General features: G+C 36.5%; 1 protein-coding gene across 4 annotated transcripts in view; it reads left to right on the forward strand.

Annotated features, from left to right (window-relative positions):
* Nucleotides 1-22,570, forward strand: part of PLD1 (phospholipase D1) — a gene marked incomplete at both ends in the record, with an annotated part of 129,235 nt that overhangs the window by 97,588 nt on the left and 9,077 nt on the right. For all 4 annotated transcript variants that reach the window (XM_084231968.1, XM_084231970.1, XM_084231969.1 and 1 more), the window contains 2 exons: nucleotides 12,554-12,688; nucleotides 20,993-21,146. In XM_084231968.1, the coding sequence (XP_084088094.1) occupies nucleotides 12,554-12,688; nucleotides 20,993-21,146 (289 nt within the window). The remainder of the gene's footprint in view (nucleotides 1-12,553; nucleotides 12,689-20,992; nucleotides 21,147-22,570) is intronic.

The following is a 22,570-nucleotide window of genomic DNA, read 5'->3' on the forward strand; positions in this document are numbered from 1 at the left end:
CATAGCATATCAGAATATAGAAAAATGTATGCATATTTCACACTTAAAAATAAAGAGTTGGACCATCAGCAGAAATGGCATAGTAAGCATCTCCAAAAATCTACCTCTACACAAGAGTGACAAAAATTGTCAAAGTCCACTTTAGTAATGTGAAGAGTATTTATTCAAGAAACACAACATAATCCTGGTAGCTGATTAATAGGCTGTATGTTGTTGTGTTAATTCAGATTATGTTGTTTTTTGATAGTCAGGTTAATGGCAGTAGTATAACAGTTGGTATAATAATTTTTAACATTATTTTTGTGGATTTTAACTAGCTGTATACTCATCTCCCTCGCCTCAGTGCCAAAGTAAACTTGAAAACCAATTGTTCCTCAATCTTTGTAAAAAAAACAGCAGCTTATCTGGTATTTTTCTTTTTCTTTCTGGCTTATTTCACTGAACATGATCCCTTCCAGCTCCATCCACATTGCTGCAAATTGCATGTGTTTATCTTTTTGAATGCTGAGTAATATTCCATGGTATATATGTACCACATCTTCTTGATCCAGTCATCAATTTTTGGGCATTTGGGTTGTTTCCATAGCTTAGCTATTGTAAATAGTGCTGCTATAAACATAGAAAACCTAAATAAGGGACCAGGAAAAAATAACTATAAGAAAGAAAAAATCAAAAATCCACAAACAACTATGAACCAGAGAAACACTATGGGGGGTGGGGGGTGGGGAAAGGAGGGATCGGGGTCAAAATAAGGGGGTTGCAATTGTATGGGGAATATAAAAATAAAATTTAAAAAAAAATTGAAGAAGAAAAAAAAACAGCAGCTTAGCAGCACTAAAGAGAGCTAAGTGGGTTTAATACTCCTATCCCTTCACAAGTGTTAGAGAATTATCATAATTTGACCTGTCTGGTAATTTAAAAACACTTTAAAACAAATACTTTAACTCTGCTTAAAGGACTAAAGGAAATAGCTAAAGAGCTACAGGGAAATTTTTTTTTTAAGGTCTCCCAAGTAGAAAATATCAAAAAATTAGATTTTTAATTTGAAAGTTTATATGAAAAGTTTATTTTAATAAAACAACCAAATATAAATTCTGGAGTTGAAAAATATAATACTGAAGTGAAATTTTCACTAGAACAGTTCTACTGGAACAGGAAGAAGAAGCAACAAACTAGAAGGTAAGTCAATTGATAAATTGAAGAACAGTAAGAAAAAAGAATGAAGAAAAATGAACTGCATCCCAGAGAAGAGTGAAACATTATCAAGCATACTAACAATGGGGGTCCCAGCAGGAGAGGTAGAGAGAAAAGTACACATAAAATATTTGAAGAAATAATGATGGAAATTTCCCAAAGTTGATAAAAGCATAACTCTACTCATGTAAGAAATTCGACAAAAGCCAAGTACAATAAAATTTACGAGATCCACACCAAAACGTATCACAATCAAATATCAAAAGACAAGGACAAAGAGAGAATCTTGACTGTAGCAAGAGAGAAGCCAATTGTCAAGTATAAGGGATACTTGACAACTAATTTCTCATCAGAAACCATGGAGTTTAGAAGGCAGTGTGATGATATATTCAAAGTGCTGAAAGAAAAGACGGTCAACCAAGAGTTCTAAAGCTCACAAAACTGGCCTTTAAAAGTGAAGGCAAAATTAATAAGCAAAAACTGAGACAATTTATTACTAGCACATCTACTCTATAAGAAATGCCACAAGGAATTCTTCAGACAACAATGAAAGGGCGCTGGACAATCAGTTGAGTCTTCATGAAGAAATAATACCAATAATGATAACTACATAGATAAATTAAAAAGACAGTATAAATGTATTTTCTGTCTGTAATTTGTTCTTCAATCTAGATTAAAAGACAGCTGCTTAAAGCAATAATTATAAATCTGTGTTAATGAGTATAAGAATGTAATGGTTATGTTGATCATAGCATAGGCGAAGCAGAAAAGAATGGAGCTATGTAAGGGAAATATAAATGATGTTAATCCAAACTATATTGGTATGAATCAAGATATTAATTGTAACGTGGGCTCCAGCTGTGTGGCAGTGAGGCAGCGCAGATTCTCAAAGGCTCTCAGTAGACTCTGGCCCACAGACACCAAGCATATATCTGCCCCACAACCACAGTGCCCAAAAGGAAAATCTTCGGGCTGTGGGGAGTGACAGAGGAGGTGCTGAAAGGAGATCAGCCAGGTGTCAACCAAACCTGCATCTGTAAATGTGAAAATGAATCCCAAAAAGGTGGCAGGAAAGGATAAATCTTCAGAAAAAAAAATGCAAAGAAAAGGGAAGAGGGGAGCAATAGAAAGGAAGCCAAGAAACTAAAGAAGAATGGAAACCTATAGAGTATGGAAAGACTAAAAACCAGGAGAATCCAACCTCTTACACCAGGAGAGAAGGAAGTCAAGTATGATTAATATCATGTATAGGCTCCCTTCTTGTATAATCAAGAGAATTATTTCTATCAACTATTTTGTAAATGCAAGTTTTTTAGTAGCTCTAGAAACATTTTCAGTAGCTCTAGAAACATTTAAGACATTATATACTAGGAAACATACCTCAGTCCATTTTTTAAGTATAAATGCTTTGTGTTGTTGTTAGAGGTGAAATCATTTGCTGGTTATTTATTTTTTTTTAATACAACCAGAAAATAGTGGAATGTTGAATGTAGTTTCAGCTAACATTCCATTGATGGGGTCATTTTAATATCCTTGTTGTACAAAACAGATGAGATAGCAATTTGGAGTCACAGTTCTTCATTTAATGTCTTAAGTATTCAAAATTATTTCTATTTCTATGTTGTTTTTGGTAGAATTTTGTCCTAATCACTCCTTGATCTGGGCTCTCCTGTCAGAATTTTATGGATACTATAACATCGTGGTCCTGGTACACCAATTTTCCTAGTAAATGTGTTAATGTTCTATGAAAGACTAAAAATTTTAATCTGTAGTATATATGACACTAAATTGTGTTTTCGTAGAACATACAATGTAAAAGCTTATCCACATTTGAAGATATTGGTACTTGATATCCAGTAAAGGAAAATTTGTCTCTAAATTTTAAGCTAGAAATTTACTGGAATAATTATTTAGAAAAGAATCACAATTGCATGGATCTTTAGGTTTTCAGTTTGAAAAGAGTTGTGTACAAATTGGAATGTCTGTGTACTGATTCTCAAAACAACCAACAAAGTCTTATGAAAGAATTTATTGAAGCACATGAAAAAGATATTAATTGTAGTACACAGGGAAAGCTCTAGAAATTAACTTAAAATACAGTAAAAGAAACAACAGGAGAATTGAAATTATATACTAGAAAATATCTTTTCGAAACAAAGGATACGGAGAAATGAAATTCAGGAACAAACAATATATAATACATGGAAAACAAAGGAAAAAATGGTAAAGCTAAGTCCTTCCTGATCAATATTTGGTTGGATATAATTAACTCTCCAGTTAAATGCAGAGATTGGCAGAATGCATTTTTTTAAATGATCCAATTGTATGCGCTTTACTAGAAACTCAGTTTAGATTCAAGACATAAATAGATTGATAGTAAAAGGATGGAAAAGTATATTTATGCTAACATCAACCGAAAACATAGCTGGTGGGGCTATACCAACATGAGACAAAAGAGATCTTAAGACAATAATTTTTGTGTGAAGATATGATATAAAGATAAAAAAGTTAATCCACTAAGTAAATACAAAAATCACAAACATATATATACCTAACAATAGAGGCCATAACGTATATTGCTCAAAAATGGACAGAATTAAAGAGATAAATAAACAATTCAAAAATAATAGACTTTTCAATACCTCATGTTCAATAATGTATAGAGCAACTGTACAAAATATCAGCATTGAAACTAAAGACTTAAGAAGACTGTAAACCAGCTAGACCTATAAGATATCTGTGGAAGACTCCACCTAATATTAACAGAATGCACATTCTCAAGTATTCATGGAACATTCTCCAAGATAGACCATATAATAGACTATAAAACAAATCTCAATAAATCTCAATAAATCTAAAGGGATTGAAATCATGCAAAGTAGTTCTGCTGAAAATAGGATGAACTTACAGATCAATAACAAAAGGAAATTTTAGAAACTCACAAATAGACATTAAACAGCATACTCCTAAATAACCAAAGAATCAAAAAAGACACTGCAAGTGTTATTAGAAAATATTTTGTGATGATGAAGATGAAAAACAACATATCAAAACTTAGCAGACACATTTAAGTCACTGCATAGAGGGATATTTCTAACTGCATAAACACCTGTATCTAAAAGGAAGATAATCTTAAACCCATAACTAACCCCTATAGGTTAAGAAGCTAGAAAAAGAGCCACAACTTAGATTCAAAGAAATAATGAAGGAAATAATGAGGACTAGAGAGTAAATAAAATATAATACCAGAAGTTCATTTTTTGAAAACATTGCCAAACCAACAAACCTCTACCTTTCCAAAACTTCCCAAATCTCTGCATTCTCTGAATCTCTAGATCCAACACACTCCCAATCAAAATCCCAACTGCCTTTTTGCAGAAATTGATAAATGGATCCTAAAATTCATGTGGAAATCACAAGGCATTTAGAATAGCTGAAACAGTTGTGAAAATGAAGAACACCCCAATTTCAAAATTCTACAGTCCTACAGCAATAAAAACAGTGTAGTTGTGACATACAGTCAAACATATAGATCAAAGGTAAAGATTTGAGAATTCTAATATAAATTCTTATAATTATGATCAATTGGATTTCAATGAGGTTACCAATAAAATTCAGTGGGGAAAAGTAGGCATCTCAGTAAATGATGCGGGAACCTCTGGATAGTAAAGAATGAAGTTAGATTCCTACCTCATGACATTTATTTAAAAAGTCAAAATTGATCAAAGATCTAAATCTAAGAGCTGAAACTATAAAATTCAACAAAACATGGGCATAAATCATGACCTTAACAGATTAAGTAATGAATTTTTGGATCTTACGCCAAAAGCAAAAGCAAACCTAAAGAACAAAATAGAAAAAGAAGCTTTTGTGCTTCTTTGGACACATCAAGGAAAATGAAAAAATAAGAAAATAACAGAATTAGAGAAAATGTTTGCAAATAACAATGCCGTTTATAAATGGGCAAGTGCTCTAAATAGACATTTCTCCCAAGATATCCAAATGGCAAATAGCCATATGAAAAATGCTCAACAACATTAGTTATTAGAGAAACGAAATAAAAGCCGTGAGGTACAACTGCATACCTACTGGGATGGCTATAATTTAAAAAACTTAAAAGGTACTGATTAGACTGTCAAGCTAGTAGGAATTCCTTTTGGTAATTCAAAATGGTGCCGTCTCTTAGGAAAACAGTCAGACAGGCCCTTAGAAGTGAAACACCATATCACCGTGAACCCAGTAATTCTCTGAATTATAATATCCCTCCCCCAACAAAATTTTTAATAAAAAATAAAAAGGAATTTACAGATACATGTTGTAACATGGATGAACATCTAATATATTACACTAAGTGAAATCAGCCTCAAAAGGCCATGTATTGTGATTCCATTATTTTTAAAGATTTATTTTATTTATGCATGCAAATGCTGGGCTATAGGCCAGAGGTGCAGGGCAGGTGGTGAGAGGATTCACCAGAGACAGAGTAGAGAGCAGAACAGGCAGATTGACTAAAATACACTGCTGAGGGGAGCAGCAAGTGAGACAGGAGAGATCTGATGCGCCATGTGGGTTAGCTCCCTGGTGGGGGATCGAATTTGTACTGCAGTGGCAGCAGATAGCTTCATAGTACTGAGACTTAACCCCTTGCACCACCAGTGAGGCCCTATATGACTCCATTTTTTAATGAGCTATTTTTATAAGGCAAATCTATAGAGACAGAAAATAGATTAGTCATTGCCGGAGCCCAAGGAGAGAATGGAAGAGGGAGTAACTGACAGGTATGGCTTCCATTTCTGAGGTGTTAATGTCTTACATTAGATGGTGATGATTGTGATGCTTTGTGAATATACTAAAGAAGGCCTGGACTTGTACACTTTAAAGGTGTGACTTTTATGGTATATGGATTTTTAAGTGATTTGGAAGTTTAAAAATTTAGGAATTAAGTTTTTGATTCATGTATATGTAGATAGGTGTTTAATACTTTTTCACTAATGGTCTTCTCAGTCTAAAAATCTTCAGGATCACTTTTAAACATAAGAAACAATCATCACCAATAATAAACTCTTTCAAAAGTTGTATGTAATTGCAGCCAGGACAGAGAAGATTTACCAGTGCATTATCCCTATCTCTATTCTCTAATGTCTTGAAATGAAGATGATAGTGAATGGATAAGTATATAAAAGATACAATGATAAAACCAAAACCAAGAATGCCATTCAGTGTGGGTAGTGGCTAGTAAAAATGCAAAAGTGAGGTTATAGAAGGATAAAAAGTCAGAACAAGCCTATTATTTTGTTCCTCAACCATAAAAATGTCCTGAGCATATTATAAAGCATTTCTTTTGGTTCTGGAACCTTTTCCTGCCTTTGCCTATTCAGGGAGGAAAATTGGATTGGGTTTTAAGAAGTAATTTCAAGAAGTAATTTCAATGTTAAACCCTTGATGAAAAGACTTTCAAGTACAAGTCCCCTGAGAAGAAGTCAAAAGCAGGCATCTCAGTGGGGAAAACGTTGATACTCTAAACATGAAGAATTAATTACATAATACCCCTTTTTGAGGTACAGTGTTGCATTCTTACTTTTGTTTTTGTAAATGTGTAGTGGGCTTTAAATACATGTGCTAGCAAATCTCTAATTCAATAGAGAACTATAGTTCTCCACTGTTTTAATTTGTCAGAAATAACAAAACTGCTGCTATGAATATGTTAAAATTCCTGAAGAAAATAGTAGCTATGACTGTATAATTAGCAGATACTCCAATCTTCAGGGATTTAGTGCTTAATTCAAAGCATTTCTTAATAATTTTTATAATTTTTGTGAATTGTGGCATTTAAGCAGCCAATTTAGTATAATTTAACACAAAATATAAAGGTAGTTCAATCAGGATTACAAATGTAATAAAGTGCTATAAAATTTTTATTAGCAAAATCCTATAACAATTCTTAAAGGCCTTTCACAAAATTTCCTTATAAACATTGAGTCCTTTGTAAGTACCAGTGTTTATAACAGGTATGCCTTGAGGGTCCATATGAACCTCTATTTTCTCAAATAACCCCATGACATATCATCTAGAAACTTCCCTGATACTTTTAAACATCCAGCACTTTATATCAGTGCTTGTACATGCTTCTGGCTTTCTTGTATGTTCTTTGAAAGTCAGTCATTTCCTTAATATATGTCCACACCACACATTAACATCGCCAACTTTCTTATCTATTACTTGTTGAGCCAGTTTTCTTCACAGAATAAAGTACTGTCTGAAATAAGCTCTCCCACTTGCTTTTACTTCTCATGTGGTATGCATGGTGGATTCATCAACATCTTACAAGGATGCCCCATTACATTTGCTGGGCCAAATGTCCACTTTGGCCTGGAACACTTATCTTTTTGTGAGGATTATGTTACTGGTACTAATCGTTAGCTGTTTTCCTTAGGAACCTTTATATATATATATATACACACAAAGTTTTTATCACTTCATAAGAATTATTAGGTAGGAATATAGAGGATCCAAATAAGGGATTGGGGAGAAAAGTAATTATAATAAAGTGAAAATCAAAATCAACAAGCAACTATAAACCAGAGACATTCTGCAGGGGAGAGAAGGGAGTAGGATTAAAACAAGGGTGGGAAGAGCACAAGGGACTATGGTGATGGTTCATGGGTGAATTGGTGGTGGAAATTTCATGAGGCCTATAACCGAGATGAGAAAGCATGCATTGTACAAAAATGAAGAACAATGTAAAAAATATATAAAATAAAAAATTTAATATTAAACAAAAGAATTATTAGGTAGGCACAGATGAGTGGGGTGTAGGTTTGGACTGTGGGCTGAGGATCTCTAGCTAATGGTTATGTTGTTGGTGCTCTTTATAGAGCCTCCTTCTGGAATGGCACTAATATGTGCCTTAGAAAATTACAGTGTATTCCATGTCTTCCACCCTCAGGTTTTTGACAACTTGTCACTATTACTCATCTTAAGAAAATTGTTTTTAAATAATTTCAGTTTGATGGAAGAGTGTCCAGAACTGCCATGTATTCTTCATCTTGATTTTCCAAATGTTAACATTTTTCCTTCTTTATTGTATCGTTTTTCTTAATAGATAATAGGATAGATAGGTGGGTTTTTCTCTTGAATCAGTTGGGAGTAAATTGTAGCCATGATGCCTATTTACCCTTAAATACATAAATGTGTTTCTGAAAATCAAAAGACATTTTTAAAGCACCTATAGTTCGGTTACCAAAATTAATGAAATTAACATTTACATAATGCTATTATCTTGTTTAAATACCTTTCTGAATTTTTTGCAATTGTCTTACCACTGCCCTTTATAGAAAAAAGGGGACAAATGGCTTATTCTGGCCCAAAATTCAATCAACATTCATGTGTTTTATGTATGGTCACATATCTTTATCTTTCTTTAATCTGAAATAATCCCTCACTCTTTTTTTTTGCAGAAGGGGGAAATTTCATGATCTTGGTATTTTTGAAGATTGCAAACCAGTTATTTTGTAGACTAGCCGATAATTTGGGAGGGTCTATTGTTTCCTTTTGATTTGATACAGATTATACATTTTCTGTATCATAAAGGGGGGTATACTTTGTGCCCCAGGTCAGGAAGAATATGTTGTTGATTTTCCCTTTACTGGTTGTATTAACTTTGCTCATTTAGAGAAGGTGGTATCTGCCAAGTTTCTCCACTATAAAGTTATTATTTTTGTAGGAAAACACATTGAGAATAAAAAATTGCCTACTTATCATCAAATAGTTACCCCCTGGCTTTAGCGCATATTAATGCTTCTTACCTGAGCCAATTGTTAACTCTAATAGTTGCCAAACACTATTTTTTAATTCCATCATTTCTTTTATATTTTTTACTTCCTACTAAATTTTTTAATTGAAAGTTTTCCCTTCCTTCTTCATTTATGTATTTATTCATTGAAATATATTAGTATAGATTTACAAATTCCTGTTTTATTAAGTGGGTTATAATTTTGGTGAGGTTTTTTTTTTTTTTTTAAGATCTATTTATTTATGCATACAAGAGCTGGGGTGTAAGCCAGAGGTAAGGGGGGTGTGAGAGGATTCACCAGAGACAGAGCAGGGAGCAGAACAGATGGACTGACTGAAATACACTATTGAGGGGAGCAGTGTGTGAGACAAGAAAGGTCTACTGTGCCATGTGGATTAGCTCCCTGGCAGTAGATTGAACTCAAGCTGCAGTGGCTGCCAGTATCATAGTGCTGATACTTAACCCCTTGCTCCACCAGGGAGGTCTGTGAGGGACTTTTTAAGCTGACTTGTTTGTGCTCTGACACATCCCAACAGCTGTTTTTTTTTTTTTTTAAGTTGGTACAATATGATTCCAAACTCATCTTGTATATTCCCTTACTTAGCCCTGAAGCTAGCCATTTCTGTAAGGGACTTGGGTGCTTTCAGTGGAAAGTGGCATTTCAAAACCAAAATCAAGCTGTTTGATATGACTGCGGTTCTAGGATATCACTTCTTTAGGTCCCTGTAAACATGTGCACGTATGTATACAAATTCAGCATCTGTTGAGTTAATCATGTGTTTTGTTTGTTTTGTTTTAAAGATTTATTTATTTATACAAGCACTGGGTACAGTCAGAAGTGTGGGAGGGTGAGAGAATTCACCAGAGCCAGAGTGGGGAACAGAACAGGCAGACTGACGAAATACACTGCTGAGGGGCGCAGCAGGCATGGCAGGAGAGGTCTGTGCGCCATGTGGGACCCTCGCCAGTGGCTGGTGATTGAACCGGCATTGCAGAGGCTTCAGGCAGCTTCGCAGCCCAGCGCTTAACTGCTGCGCCACCAGGGGAGGCCCTAATCATGTGGTTTTTGCCTTAGATTCATATCGTGTTTTATATTAATGAATTTCCTTACACCGAGTACATTTCTACCCCTGGACTGCATTTCACTTGACCATGAATGTGTATTGTTAATCTTAAATCTACAAATACCAAGGCCACATTGCAGTGTCATTCAAAGAATTATATCCCCTAACACACTTATGCAATTATAGATTTCTACTGAACCAAAACCTTTGGAGGGGATTTCCAGATTTTGCTTCTAACAAGTCCCCAAAGATATGGTCCTAATGCACACTGAGAACTACTGGCTCCAGTAGTTAAGTAATACCAGTAGTTAAAGTTAATTCCAAAAAACTGTTTATTTTAGCAAGGGATTTGGCCCATAATACCTTTTGCAAGCTGCTTTATGTCTTAAAATTTTAGGTCATGAGCCAATTGCAGGAAAGTAGGTGATACAGAGAAATCAAAAACTAAAATACTAACTTTCATCTGAATATTCATTCATCCATTCATTTATTCAGTTGTTTTTGGAACTATGTGAAGATTCAGGATGTAAAGATATATAAGACCCCCACAATAGTAAGAGAAATGGAAGATTAAATAAATATTTGTAAAATAATATATTAGGTGCTATATTAGAAATACTTTCCAGGAATTTTATGGGCACAAAGTATATAAAAGAGGATTTGCTTCTCTCTCCTAAATCAAAGAAGACTTTAAAGAAGAGGAGATGCTTTAGATTAAGCATCTTTCCAGTATACCTTAACAAATAGAGAAGTTTATTTTCAAAAATCTCATTACATAAAAATGTTTAGAAATGCCTTTCTTACACAATATGTACTAGCATACATCAGCTCTTGGCAAGCACTGCTACAATATCACTCATATAAAGGAAAGGGTCAGCTGTAAATGGGGGAATCTGTGTATAAACCTATGAATGAGTTTCTTTTCAAGTAACCAAATTTTAATAGAAACAATGAATACCACCAACCATAAAATAGAAAACACCAGTAATACATGAAAATGTCAGTAAATTGAACATGAACTACCCATTGCTTCTTTGAGTATGCTTCACTATCTAAAGGGGCAAAAATTTTCTATTTTCTTTCTATTAGAACTTGTGATGGTTTGGTTCCACTCCATTTATTCTTAGTATCAGGCTTTGCTTACCCAGAACAACTACTATGTGGGAGAGAGCCCATAAAATCTGTGACTAACACTCATGCTTGGGTAATGATTATGGAATGACTTGAATGCATTTTTTCTTATCACCTAAATGGCCCTCACATGACAATAGGACAATATTTTAAAGTACAAACCTGGTACTGCTTGTCCTGAAGAAAATTCTCCAATGTCAAATGTAGCCAGGATACTTTCATGTCCTAATTTTAATAATTTAGGAATGGACTTTAATTGCCAACATTTCTATTTGCTCAAAATCTATACAATTTAAATATGCTTTGTGCTGAATATGCTGCAAGCTATATATATATATATTCACATCAGGTAGTTTGGATACACATCTTGAGTCTGATTTAAACTGCAACAGGTGTCAACCAAGATGCCAAATGTCACAGTGAATTCGTGGGCAATCTCCTCTGGCTCAGTTTTAACTAGCACTCTAGTAGTTACAAACCAAATCATTACAATAAAATGTTCATATTTGAATATATTTTTGGATTGCCTTGACTAAAGGAAGACATAGTCTAGGCCTACACCCTATCAATACTACATAATTTCCAACACACACATACACACACACATGCACACACGCACCCCTTCCGCTCTGCTCTTCCACTCTGTGTCCTGATTAATGATATGCAAAATATAGACTAGGGAAAAAATAGTAAGCATAGAGACAGCAATATAATTTAAAGACATCCAATTAAATATGATTTTTTAAAAATGTCTACCCACCCATACTAACTGTATAAAACTATTTTTTTAGAGGCATTTTTATTTATTTATTTATTATTTATTTGTTTGTTTGTTTTGTTTATACATGCACAGTCAGAAGCCTAGGAGGGTGAGAGAATTCACCAGAGCCAGAGCGGGGAGCAGAGCAGGCAGAAGGACCGAAGTACACTGCTGAGGGGAGCAGTGGGCGGCAGGAGAGGTCTGCGCACCATGTGGGACCCTCCTCCGGTGGCCGGGGAGCAGCTGGGGATCGAACTGGTGCCGCAGAGGCTGTGGGCAGCTTCGCAACCCAGCGCTCAACCACTGCGCCACTGGGGAGGCCCTGTATAAAACTCTTTAGATAGAAAAAGTAGATCCATGGTTAATTCTGAAATATCTCTCTCTCTCTCTCTCTCTCTCTCTCTCTCTCTCTCTCTCTCTCTCTCTCTCTCTCTCTCGCTCACTCTCACACACACACACACACACACACACACACACACTCTTACTACAGCCTATTCTTCAGTTTTTGAAACCTGGGTAAGTAGTATATTAATTTTGAAAGACAAGAAAATTTTATGTGCTTTTACTGAGTTTGGTCATACTGATTTGAGCAATTTCTTCTTTAATTTACAGTTGGTAACCAGTGGATAAATTACATATCATTCTGTGGCCTTAGAACACACTCAACACTAGAAGGAAACCTAGTGACTGAGCTAATCTATGTCCACAGCAAGTTGCTAATTGCTGATGACAACACTGTTATTATCGGTAAGTACATGGTCTGGAATTACACTCCTTGCTAGTTGACTTGCCCCACACAAAAATCTTTCTCTGTATTCTTCCCAAGCTCCCTTTGAATTGAGAGGGATGGTCGGGCAATATCTAAATTTTTCTTAGGTAGTTTTTTTCTTCTTGCATCCTAACTCATTCCTATTTTTATCTATGAAGAAGCAGTGGTACAGAGCAATTAAATTGCTTTTGTGCAAATTACAGTACCCAGAGGCAGCAACTTAAACACAGCAGTGCAGTAATATGTCTGCTTTCATTAATTCCTTATTATCCCCTCATTTTAATTTTGAATCCAAGTGCCTGGATTTGTGGGATTGGAATTGGAGAACAGGGAAGGATATGTCACAAATGAGTAACTGATGATAATTTGCATATGTTTGCATCTACTAATCATTACCTCAGATCTGAGTTATAAAAGAGTCAGAATTAAAATGATACTAAAATATTGCTGCTTCAGTGCTTACCGTTGTTTCCTTAGCCTATGTTTTGGATATCACTAATTAGGAAGCAGAGAGGAGCAGCTTTTTGGGAGAGAGAGAGAGAGAGTGTGTGTGTGTGTGTGTGTGTGTGTGTGTTTGTGTTTGTGTGAAATTGTGTAGTACTAATGTGATATAGACTAAAATCTGCCATCATTTCTTATAATCAATACACAGATTTCTCAAAAGTCCTCTCCCTACTGGCAGGTTCAGGAGAGAGAGAGTTACTGGTTGTACATTCTATACAGATTAGATCAACACGGAGAGTGGATGTTCAATTTCATTCTTTTATACATATGAAAAGCTTCATTTTCTCATCATTGAATTATTTTGCCTTCTACTACTATGTTACACAAACAATGAAAAGCCAGGATGAGAAACTGAGTGTTAATAACCAACTAGATAAGGGAGTTGACCAAAAAGAGAAGTCATGTCAGTGTTCGATATGTCCCACTATTGGAATTCTGCTCATCTGTTTTAAATAAAATATAACTGCAACTAAAATATTTCCCTATTCTTTAAGAAAGTAAATATCGAGTAGCGTTTTAAAGTTTTAAGCGGTAAATGTGCTTTGGCCATCTTGATCCTGCACTTATTAAAGAAAAAAAAAACCTCATGTCTAGGAATAATGAGATTTTCCTATCTGAAACGAATTTGAAAAGAAAGAAAAAGTAGTGGTGGGCCTCCCTGGTGGCGCAAAGGGTTAAGCGCTGCACTATGAAGCAATCCGCAGCCACAGCAGCATGAGTTTGATCCCCGGCCAGGGAGAAACCCACATGGCGAAGCAGACCTCTCCTGTCTTGCCCGCTGCTCCCCTCAGCAGTGTATTTCAGTCTGTCTGCCTGTTCTGTTCCCCACGCTGTCTTTGGTGAATCTTCTCAGCCCCCCCCCCCCCCCCAATCACTGGCCTGTGCCCCAGTTCTTGTATGCATAAATAAATAAATCTTAAAAAAAAAGAAGTTGTGAAGTCAGAAAAATATATACACTCTGTATATACATATACTCTCACATGCTTGTGTAGGCAAGAGCTTAATACTTATTGAGGGCATTTAAGAAAAAATACATCTTCAATATCTTGCTTTATAGGGATTGAAACTCCCTATAGGGGTTTATTTCTTCCCCTAATAAAGAATGTTTCTCTTATTTCCCAAAGCTACTTGCCTTGCTCTTCAGAAGCCAATCTTACAATTTTTTTATATTAAAGTTGGCAGTGACAGTGGGAAGGGAAAAATATTAATGTTTGCTGAAATGGAAAAATGAAACAAGCCAAATAAAATACACTGGATCTCTTAAGTAAGGTTTAAGAACTCTTGAAGTAAAAATTGGCAGATATAAATATTTTCCTTATAGAGGTCATTTTGACTTTCAACCTGCTTTACTTTATTTTTTTTTAAACTATTTTTTTTTAATAGAGGCATGCTTTATTTATTTATTTGTTTGTTTGTTTTTTTTGTTTATACATGCACTGGGTACAGTCAGAAGCGCGGGAGGGTGAGAGAATTCACCAGAGCCAGAGTGGAGAGCAGAGCAGGCAGAAGGACCGAAGTACACTGCTGAGGGGAGCAGCGGGCGGCAGGAGAGGTCTGCGCGCCATGTGGGACCCTCCTCCAGTGGCCGGGGAGCAGCCAGGGATCGAACCGGCGCCACAGAGGCTGCGGGCAGCTTCGCAACCCAGCGCTCAACCGCTGCGCCACCGGGGAGGCCCACAACCTGCTTTACTTTAAATGAAGCAGAAATGCAAAGTAGTTTTCAGTAACAGAGCTAACAGTTAAATAGATTTGTTGAGATTGTTGATTCACTTGCTTTCTAGAAAAATCTTTGAATCCTCAAAGGCAGCAATTTATTTAGACTAGCAACAATTGATCAATTTGTATATAATTCTTATTAATTCTCTTGATACTAAGGCTGTAGCCTAGTGAGGATGGGTAGGTCTCCCTTCAGTCTGTGAAGGCTGGGTCTTTCTTTAGTCCTTCCCCAAGGGAAGAACAGATTTCCCCTAAGAAAAAGTCTGTAGGTACTTTTTTTTTCCTCCCTGGAAACTTTAATTTAATTTAAATTTTTTTAAAGATTTATGTATTTATTTATACAAGCACTGGGTACAGTCAGAAGCGCGGGAGGGTGAGAGAATTCACCAGAGCCAGAGCCGGGAACAGAACAGGCAGACTGACGAAACACACTGCTTGAGGGGAGCAGCGGGCGGCAGGAGAGGTCTGCGCGCTATGTGGGACCCTCGCCTGTGGCCGGGGATCGAACTGGCGCTGCAGAGGCTGCAGGCAGCTTCGCAACTCAGTGCTCAACCGCTGTGCCACCAGGAGAGGCCCTGGAAACTTTAATTTTAAATGGGATTTTCATTGCTGTTCTCACATATTGTTCATAATACAGAGAACCATGTTTAAAATTCTCATAGAGGAGTTTGGGAAGTTAGGTTGAGAATATTTTATCGGTCTTAAACATAAAAGAAGTTCAAGTAACCTGTGATTAATTTTGTACCTTGGCAAATTTATGCCAGAATTATTGAATAATCGACATAAGAAAAATGACTAATTATCCTCATTTTTTTCCTCATTAGCAAATATTTATTTTCTCACATTAAAAATATCTTTCGTGTATAGATTTCATTATCTGTTGCCCTGGGCGGCCCTACTAGTCATGAAATCTGTGACCAATTCTGATTTTCAAGTCCATTTTAATATTGGCACTTAACCAAACTTGTATTTACTAACTTTCCTAAACAAAACAAGACTAACCTTAAGTAGAATTTAGGTTGACTATCCTTTTGACTGAGTGAAACAATTTTAATATTCACTAATCCCCTGCAAAGCACAACAGGGAGCTAGCAACCATGATGGAAACTGCGTCACTGCCCTACAGATATCGACGCTAGAGGAGAGTCAGGTAGTCTATCCACCTGCATGAGAATCAGCAGGATGGATATTGCGGTGATAGGGGCAAGCAGATCCAGAAGCAATCAACAAGGGTGCATAGGTGGAAAACTACGAATTAGGGATCACATTCGATCTGGTCCTAAGAGTCTCAACCCTGGCTGCATTAAAATCACCCGAGGTATTTAGAAAATACATCACTTAGGGGAAAGTTTATTGGTGTCTGCAAATTTACTTCAAAGTATATCTCAAATTTGTCTGGATGTGAAGGTATACTCCTAAATATTATCTGGGCTATAAACCAGTGGCCAAACAATTAATGATAAAAATAAAATAAATCCCCCAAAAGATATATTAATGGACGACAGATAAAGCGACGGAGTGGTATTGGGAAAAATATTGATGACTGGTTCATACTTTCAGAAGTTCTGATGAATTGGTCTGGTTTGAAACCCAACATCAGGATTATTTTGCTTCTGTTTTTGGCATAATTATGTTTAAAAAATTCCCCGGTGATGCTCACTCACGTGCAGTCTTGGCATAAACTTCTCATCAGGAGACACAGGGGACACAAGTAGGTGGAAACTATGGAGTACCTATTTGGGATTAGTAGGAGAATAAGATTTTCTTTAAAGCAAATATACAGGATTGAATTTGGTGTATTGGTTGTCTGTCACTGCCATAACAAATGACTGCAAACTTAATGACTTAAATCAGCACAAATACATTATCTAACAGTGCTGCAGGTTAAAAAGCCCACCTAGGTCTGACTGGGTTAAAATCTGGGTGTGGGCAGAGCTACAATCCTTCCTGCAGTCTTAAAGGAGAGTCCATTTCCTTGCATTTTCTAGAAGCTGCCCACATTCCTTTTCTGGGACAGAAGACAGAAACATTTGAAGACAGAAACATTTCCTAAAGCATTAACCCATTCTTCTGCAATCATTTCTCCCTCTAACTCTCCATTACCTGTAAGGGCCCTTGTGAGTACATTGTTTTCACCTAGAGAGCCCAGGTGACTCTCCCAGTGTTAAGGGCGGCTGATTAGCGACTTTAATTCCATCTGCAGCCTAAAGTCCCATTGTGATGGTAACATAATATATTCACCAAAGTTGAGGACTGGGACATGGTCATTTTATAGGTCACTATTCTACCTGCCACAGAAGGATTCACAATGTCTTTAAAAAGTTCTAAAAAAACTCATGAACTATGAAGGAAAGATAAATCCAGCTGAATCCAAATCCAGAACTTCATTCATTAAAATACACTATAAAGAGAATAAAAAGAGAAACTATAAATTGAAAGAAGATATTCACAACACACAATGTTCAGAACACACAAAGAACTCCTATAAACCAAACAGAAAAGATAACATTCAAAAGAAAATAGGCAAAGGAAATTGTATAGAAACTTCATGAAAGAGGAAATACCTGAGGCCCATAAACATAAAAGATGTTCATTTTCATTAATATAATGAGATAAGGAACAGTTTTTAAAATTACCAATTGGCAAACATGAAAAAGTTGGACAATTCAAATACTGATCAGGCTGTGGAGTACCAGGAAGTGGCCTCCACTGCTAGTAGGAATATAAATTGGAAACAGCTAGAACATTCTGCATGATTCTTAACAAATAAAGTCACACACAGCAGCTCACAGTGCACTCCTGTTTATAAGAGCCCCAACTTCACTTGTGGAACCAGGAAACAGACACAAAATCACGTAGAACACAATTGTGTATCAGAGCAAAACTCTGAAAGCAACCCACATCCATTAACAAGAGAATGAATAAATAAATCCTGGTGTACTCATTTCAGGAAAATAATGCATTATAATTGCAGACAGATAATCCCAAAGTCTTAATATTGAGTGAAAGATACAAATCTGAAAAAGGATTATTTATCACATGATTGCATTTATAAAAATTAAAAATAAGTCAAAAGTGAACTTTTTTTGATTAGGAAAATATGTAGAATATGATGAACACAAAATTCTTTAGAAAGTCTTCCTCTCGGAAAGGGCTCAAAACAGGGAAGGGAAGAGCACAAGGGACTGTGGTAATAGATCATGGGGGTTATGTTGGTGGGAAAACTATGGGGACCGCACCTGAGGGGAGAAATCAAATGCTGTCCAAAAAATAACAACAATGTAAGAAAATAATGAATTAAAAAGTAAAAAAAGAAAGTCTCCCTCTCCGGAAGGGAAGGACATACATTGGAAGACACTTGAGGACTTCCGGATATGGTACTGTTCTGTTTTTCATCCTGGGTGATAAATTCAGTCCTGTTTATTTTATTATTGCCAAAGTTTTGCAGATGTGTTTTCATATACTCTTTTGCATTTTGCAAAAGAGTTTTAAAAGTTCCATGACATTAGCAGATTTAGCATAGATCATTTTCTAAAAATTAAATGGCTTTATTTTTAAAAGTTATTTATCTAATATTTTTAATTGAGATAAACACCAGATGTTGTCACTAATATGTGGACTATAGAGAAACCAAACTGAGAATCAGAAAATTAAGTGGTTTTAAATTATCAAGTCCATATCCAAATAAAAACACCACATAAAATGTAATACATGAGTCCAAAGCATATTGTTGTAAACAATTCAAACTCTAAGGGTGTGTATAGAGTACAAGGTCAAAATTCCCCATATTGTCTTCATCTCTTTGCCAGAAGTACTTGCCGCTCTTAAAAATTCAATACCTTATCTAGATCCCTTCTTCTCTCTTCCTCATTTTATATAGAATTGAGAATATACCATATCTGCTGTTCTAAAATTATATGCAGAATATGGGAACATTTAACAAGACTGTCAGTAGCATTTAAATCCATCAATACCTCATTTTCAGTATCTGAGCAATTAAATACATCTATAATTTTCTAAATCTTTCTTCACAGTCCTGTGGGTAATTCCATGTTGGCCCCTGAAATACAAGCACCGCACCCTGTGTCAAAGAATTCTAGCTCAGCAAGCCTGAAATGTATTCCTCCCTCTGCTAGCATGGGAGCCTGGAAGGGGGGGGGGTGCGGAGAGAGAGAAAGAGAGAGAGAGAGTGTGTGTTTAAACCTTCCCAGGGTGGCTCACACCTCTTTTTCCTGACAGTGAAAAGGTTCTCCCATTGCAGCAACTCCCAGCAGGAGAGTGGCCTCTGCAGGGACTCTAGGTCAGTACAGTCCCAGACCATTGTTAGAACTTTACCTCCTTACACTTCACACACCTGAGTGGGAAATGATTAACCCAGAGAGATTTCTTTGATACAAATGTTACATGCCAACAAATTTTGCCTTCCTATGGTAGCATTCTCTGATGCAGGTATTAGAGTTAACAAGTACTTGTTAATAATGCCAATGATAATTAACATTTGTAGTTTATAGATCAGAAAGTGCTTTCACATGATCTTGCTTAATTCTCACAAAAACCCTAGGAGGTCTACATTATGATCTCAGTTTATAAAAGATCAAATTAAAGGTGAGAAAGATAACATGACCTTGCCCACTTTAATGTTAGGCCATCTGTCAAACCCAAAGATAGAAGCTACGAGATTTATAACATAGTCAAATGTTAATTACAAAGGATTATTTGTTGTTCACGAAACAGTGTTTCAAAGATTCTCACTTTACAACACTTGCACAGTGCTGCCATATTTCTGTGAGGTGTTCCACTGTTGGCCACCCAAGGCCACTGTGGGCCACCATTCACATAGCAGTTAGCACAGATTTGTGTATTGACAATGGCCATAAGGTCATCAAAGGGGCAGCTTTTTCTGATGACCCATCCTTTGGGCATGTGGTCGAGCTGCTTTCTCCTTACACCCTGACTGTCTCCTCATGGAGAATAGACTTGCAGCCATTTAGCCCCACCTTTGCCCCTTGTCTGCAGAAGCAGTGAAATGTGTGACTCAGGAAAGAGGGGAATAAAGGAAAAGGGGTCACTCAGGCCCTTTCTGTTGTTTGTAGGACTTTGGAGATTCAGAAACATGAATCTGCAGTGATGAGTGCAAAAAGCAAACATGAGGTCTCTGAATACATGACTGAGGAGCACAGGACTCACGGGGTTGAATAAACATATTTGCCCTTCACTTGGGAAAGTCAACATTCTTGGCTCATTTGGATTTAAAAATAGGATAGAGGGAAATTGATACTGAAGCTGTTGGCACAATCCACAGGTGCAGCTAGAGAATAGAAACCCCAAGGCAGCAGCGCTGATCTGTTTGTGAGAGTATACTCTATTGACTGTTAAGAGGCTCTTGGGTTTTGACATTCGTGATTGTGTGACATGAATTACAGTGTACAGAGTCTGATTCTTAAGTGTAAAAGCAAAGCCATCTTCTCTATTGAGCTAGTCAACTTGTGTGTCTTTGTGTGTTTGATGATTCTATCAGTCAGAATCCTCTAAACCACAAGATAGAAAACTCAACTGGAAATGTGTGAACCAATAATGAAATGTATTGTTTCACAGAATGGAAGGTTAGAAAATCCTAGGGTTACTGATTTAAAGACCCAGGGTCTTGCTTCTTTCTGCTCTGCCATTATCTGTGGCAACATTATTTGTTACAACGTGGCTTCAGCAGAGCCTGGAATGATTTCTTCATCCAGGCTTTCAAGTCAAAATATCCTAAGGCTGGAAGAGACAACATCCTTACCTAATGTCCAATTATAAAAAGGAGAAAAATTTCCTTTTGGGTCACACTGACTAAAATTGTATCAAGTGCCCGTAACTAAGCTAATCGCTGTGTAAATAGTGAATTTACCTTGGCTGCCTCAAAGTGGTCAAGATTAATCCCTGGGTTAGAGGAGGGTTTCTCCTCTTTAAAGCATTACATCTCTTGACAACCTGAACAAATTTAGGGTTTTCTTAGCAAGAATTTAATGGGGAGGGCAAATATGTATAGGGAAAATTGTTCAATTACACTGTACCCCATGTAGGCTCTGCCAACATAAATGACCGAAGCATGCTGGGAAAGCGAGACAGTGAAATGGCTGTTATAGTGCAGGACACGGAGATGGTCCCTTCAGTGATGGATGGAGAAGAGTATCAGGCTGGCCGGTTTGCCCAAGGACTTCGGCTGCAGTGCTTTAGGTGGGTCCTCTATAGCTCTGTCTCTCACGGATTTCCACTGCTCTAGGGTCTGGAAACCAGAGGACACACACCATCTTCCCCAGGTTCTTTATCTGAAACTGTCCCACAATACCACTGCCCAATGTCCCTGTGAACCATCATTGGTATGAGATGACTTTATGTGGCACAAACATGTTATATTTTAATAGTTCTTGTTATTTTTATTGAAAACCAACACTTTATTTTTAGCACTATTTTTTATTTTATTTTATATATTTTTACATCATTTTTCATTTTTGCACAATGTATGCATTTTCATCATGGTTATAGTCCCCATACAATTCCCACCCCCCTTATTTTGACCCTCCCCCCCTCCATAGTATGTCTCTGGTTTATAGTTACTTGTTGATTTTGATTTTTACTTTATTATAATTAGTCTTTTTCCTGGTCCCTTTTTCTGCTCTGCCATTATCTGTGTCCTATCCTCAAATGTTGCTCCCCAAAGCTTCTTTTCTCCTTGTTTACTCTTCTCCTTGTTCACACACATGCTAGGCATCCCCTCTTGTCTGTGCAGCAACCCTACTTTTCTCCACTCCAGGTGTTTGCAGTGAGTCACAACTCTCACTCTACAACTACATTTGCCAGGATGGGATTTCAGTGGGCACTACGGTGAGATGCATCTAGTGTTCCTGATTGAGGGCAAACTTACAGAAGGCACTGCACAGAAGCACCTCCCAGAGCTACTGCTTTAACCCTTCCAGCATATGGTCAAGTTTGGGAACTGGCTTCTTTGTAGATAGTTAGGTGGTCATTGAGCATCCCCACTCCCTGGACATGCTGGCAGCCTTTTCCTTCATGTCTAACAGTCCAGAACTAAGACATGCTTCTGTTCCAGAGACTTCTTTCTGCTCTCGCTGCCCAAGGAGCTCAGCAAATCCATTCTTCAAAATCTGTCAATACCTTTCCGCAGCTTTTACTGCTGTGTCTATTGCCTTTGTTATTGATTGTTTTGCCAGTAAGATTTTTTTTTCAAACCATTGACATTTCAATTAGCTTCTAATGTGAATTTTTTTTATTTAGCAGGGACTGAGTTTAAAATTAACGTCTTGTTAATCAACACATCAATTGCCTACTGTAGCATATATAAAGGAAACATTTTCTTGTATAAACTAAAAATAAATGTCATGCATGTTCAGTTCCTAGAGAACTTAAGTATTCTCTGCAGAGTAGTGGACTTCTTTTAACTTACTAAATGCAAAATAATTACAGTTAGAAGGTCCTGATTACAACCTATTTTTATGTAGAAATTTTGGAAAATATAGAAAAGTGTTAAAAAAAATTAACTTCCTCTGTAATCCCACCATCCACTGCTGAAAATGTTCACATTTGATATATGTTATTTCACTTTTTCTATGCAAATATTACTGTACTGTATTTCTTTTTAA

The sequence above is a fragment of the Talpa europaea genome, assembly GCF_964194135.1.
Source record: "Talpa europaea genome assembly, chromosome: 4".
NCBI classification, from domain to species: domain Eukaryota; kingdom Metazoa; phylum Chordata; class Mammalia; order Eulipotyphla; family Talpidae; genus Talpa; species Talpa europaea.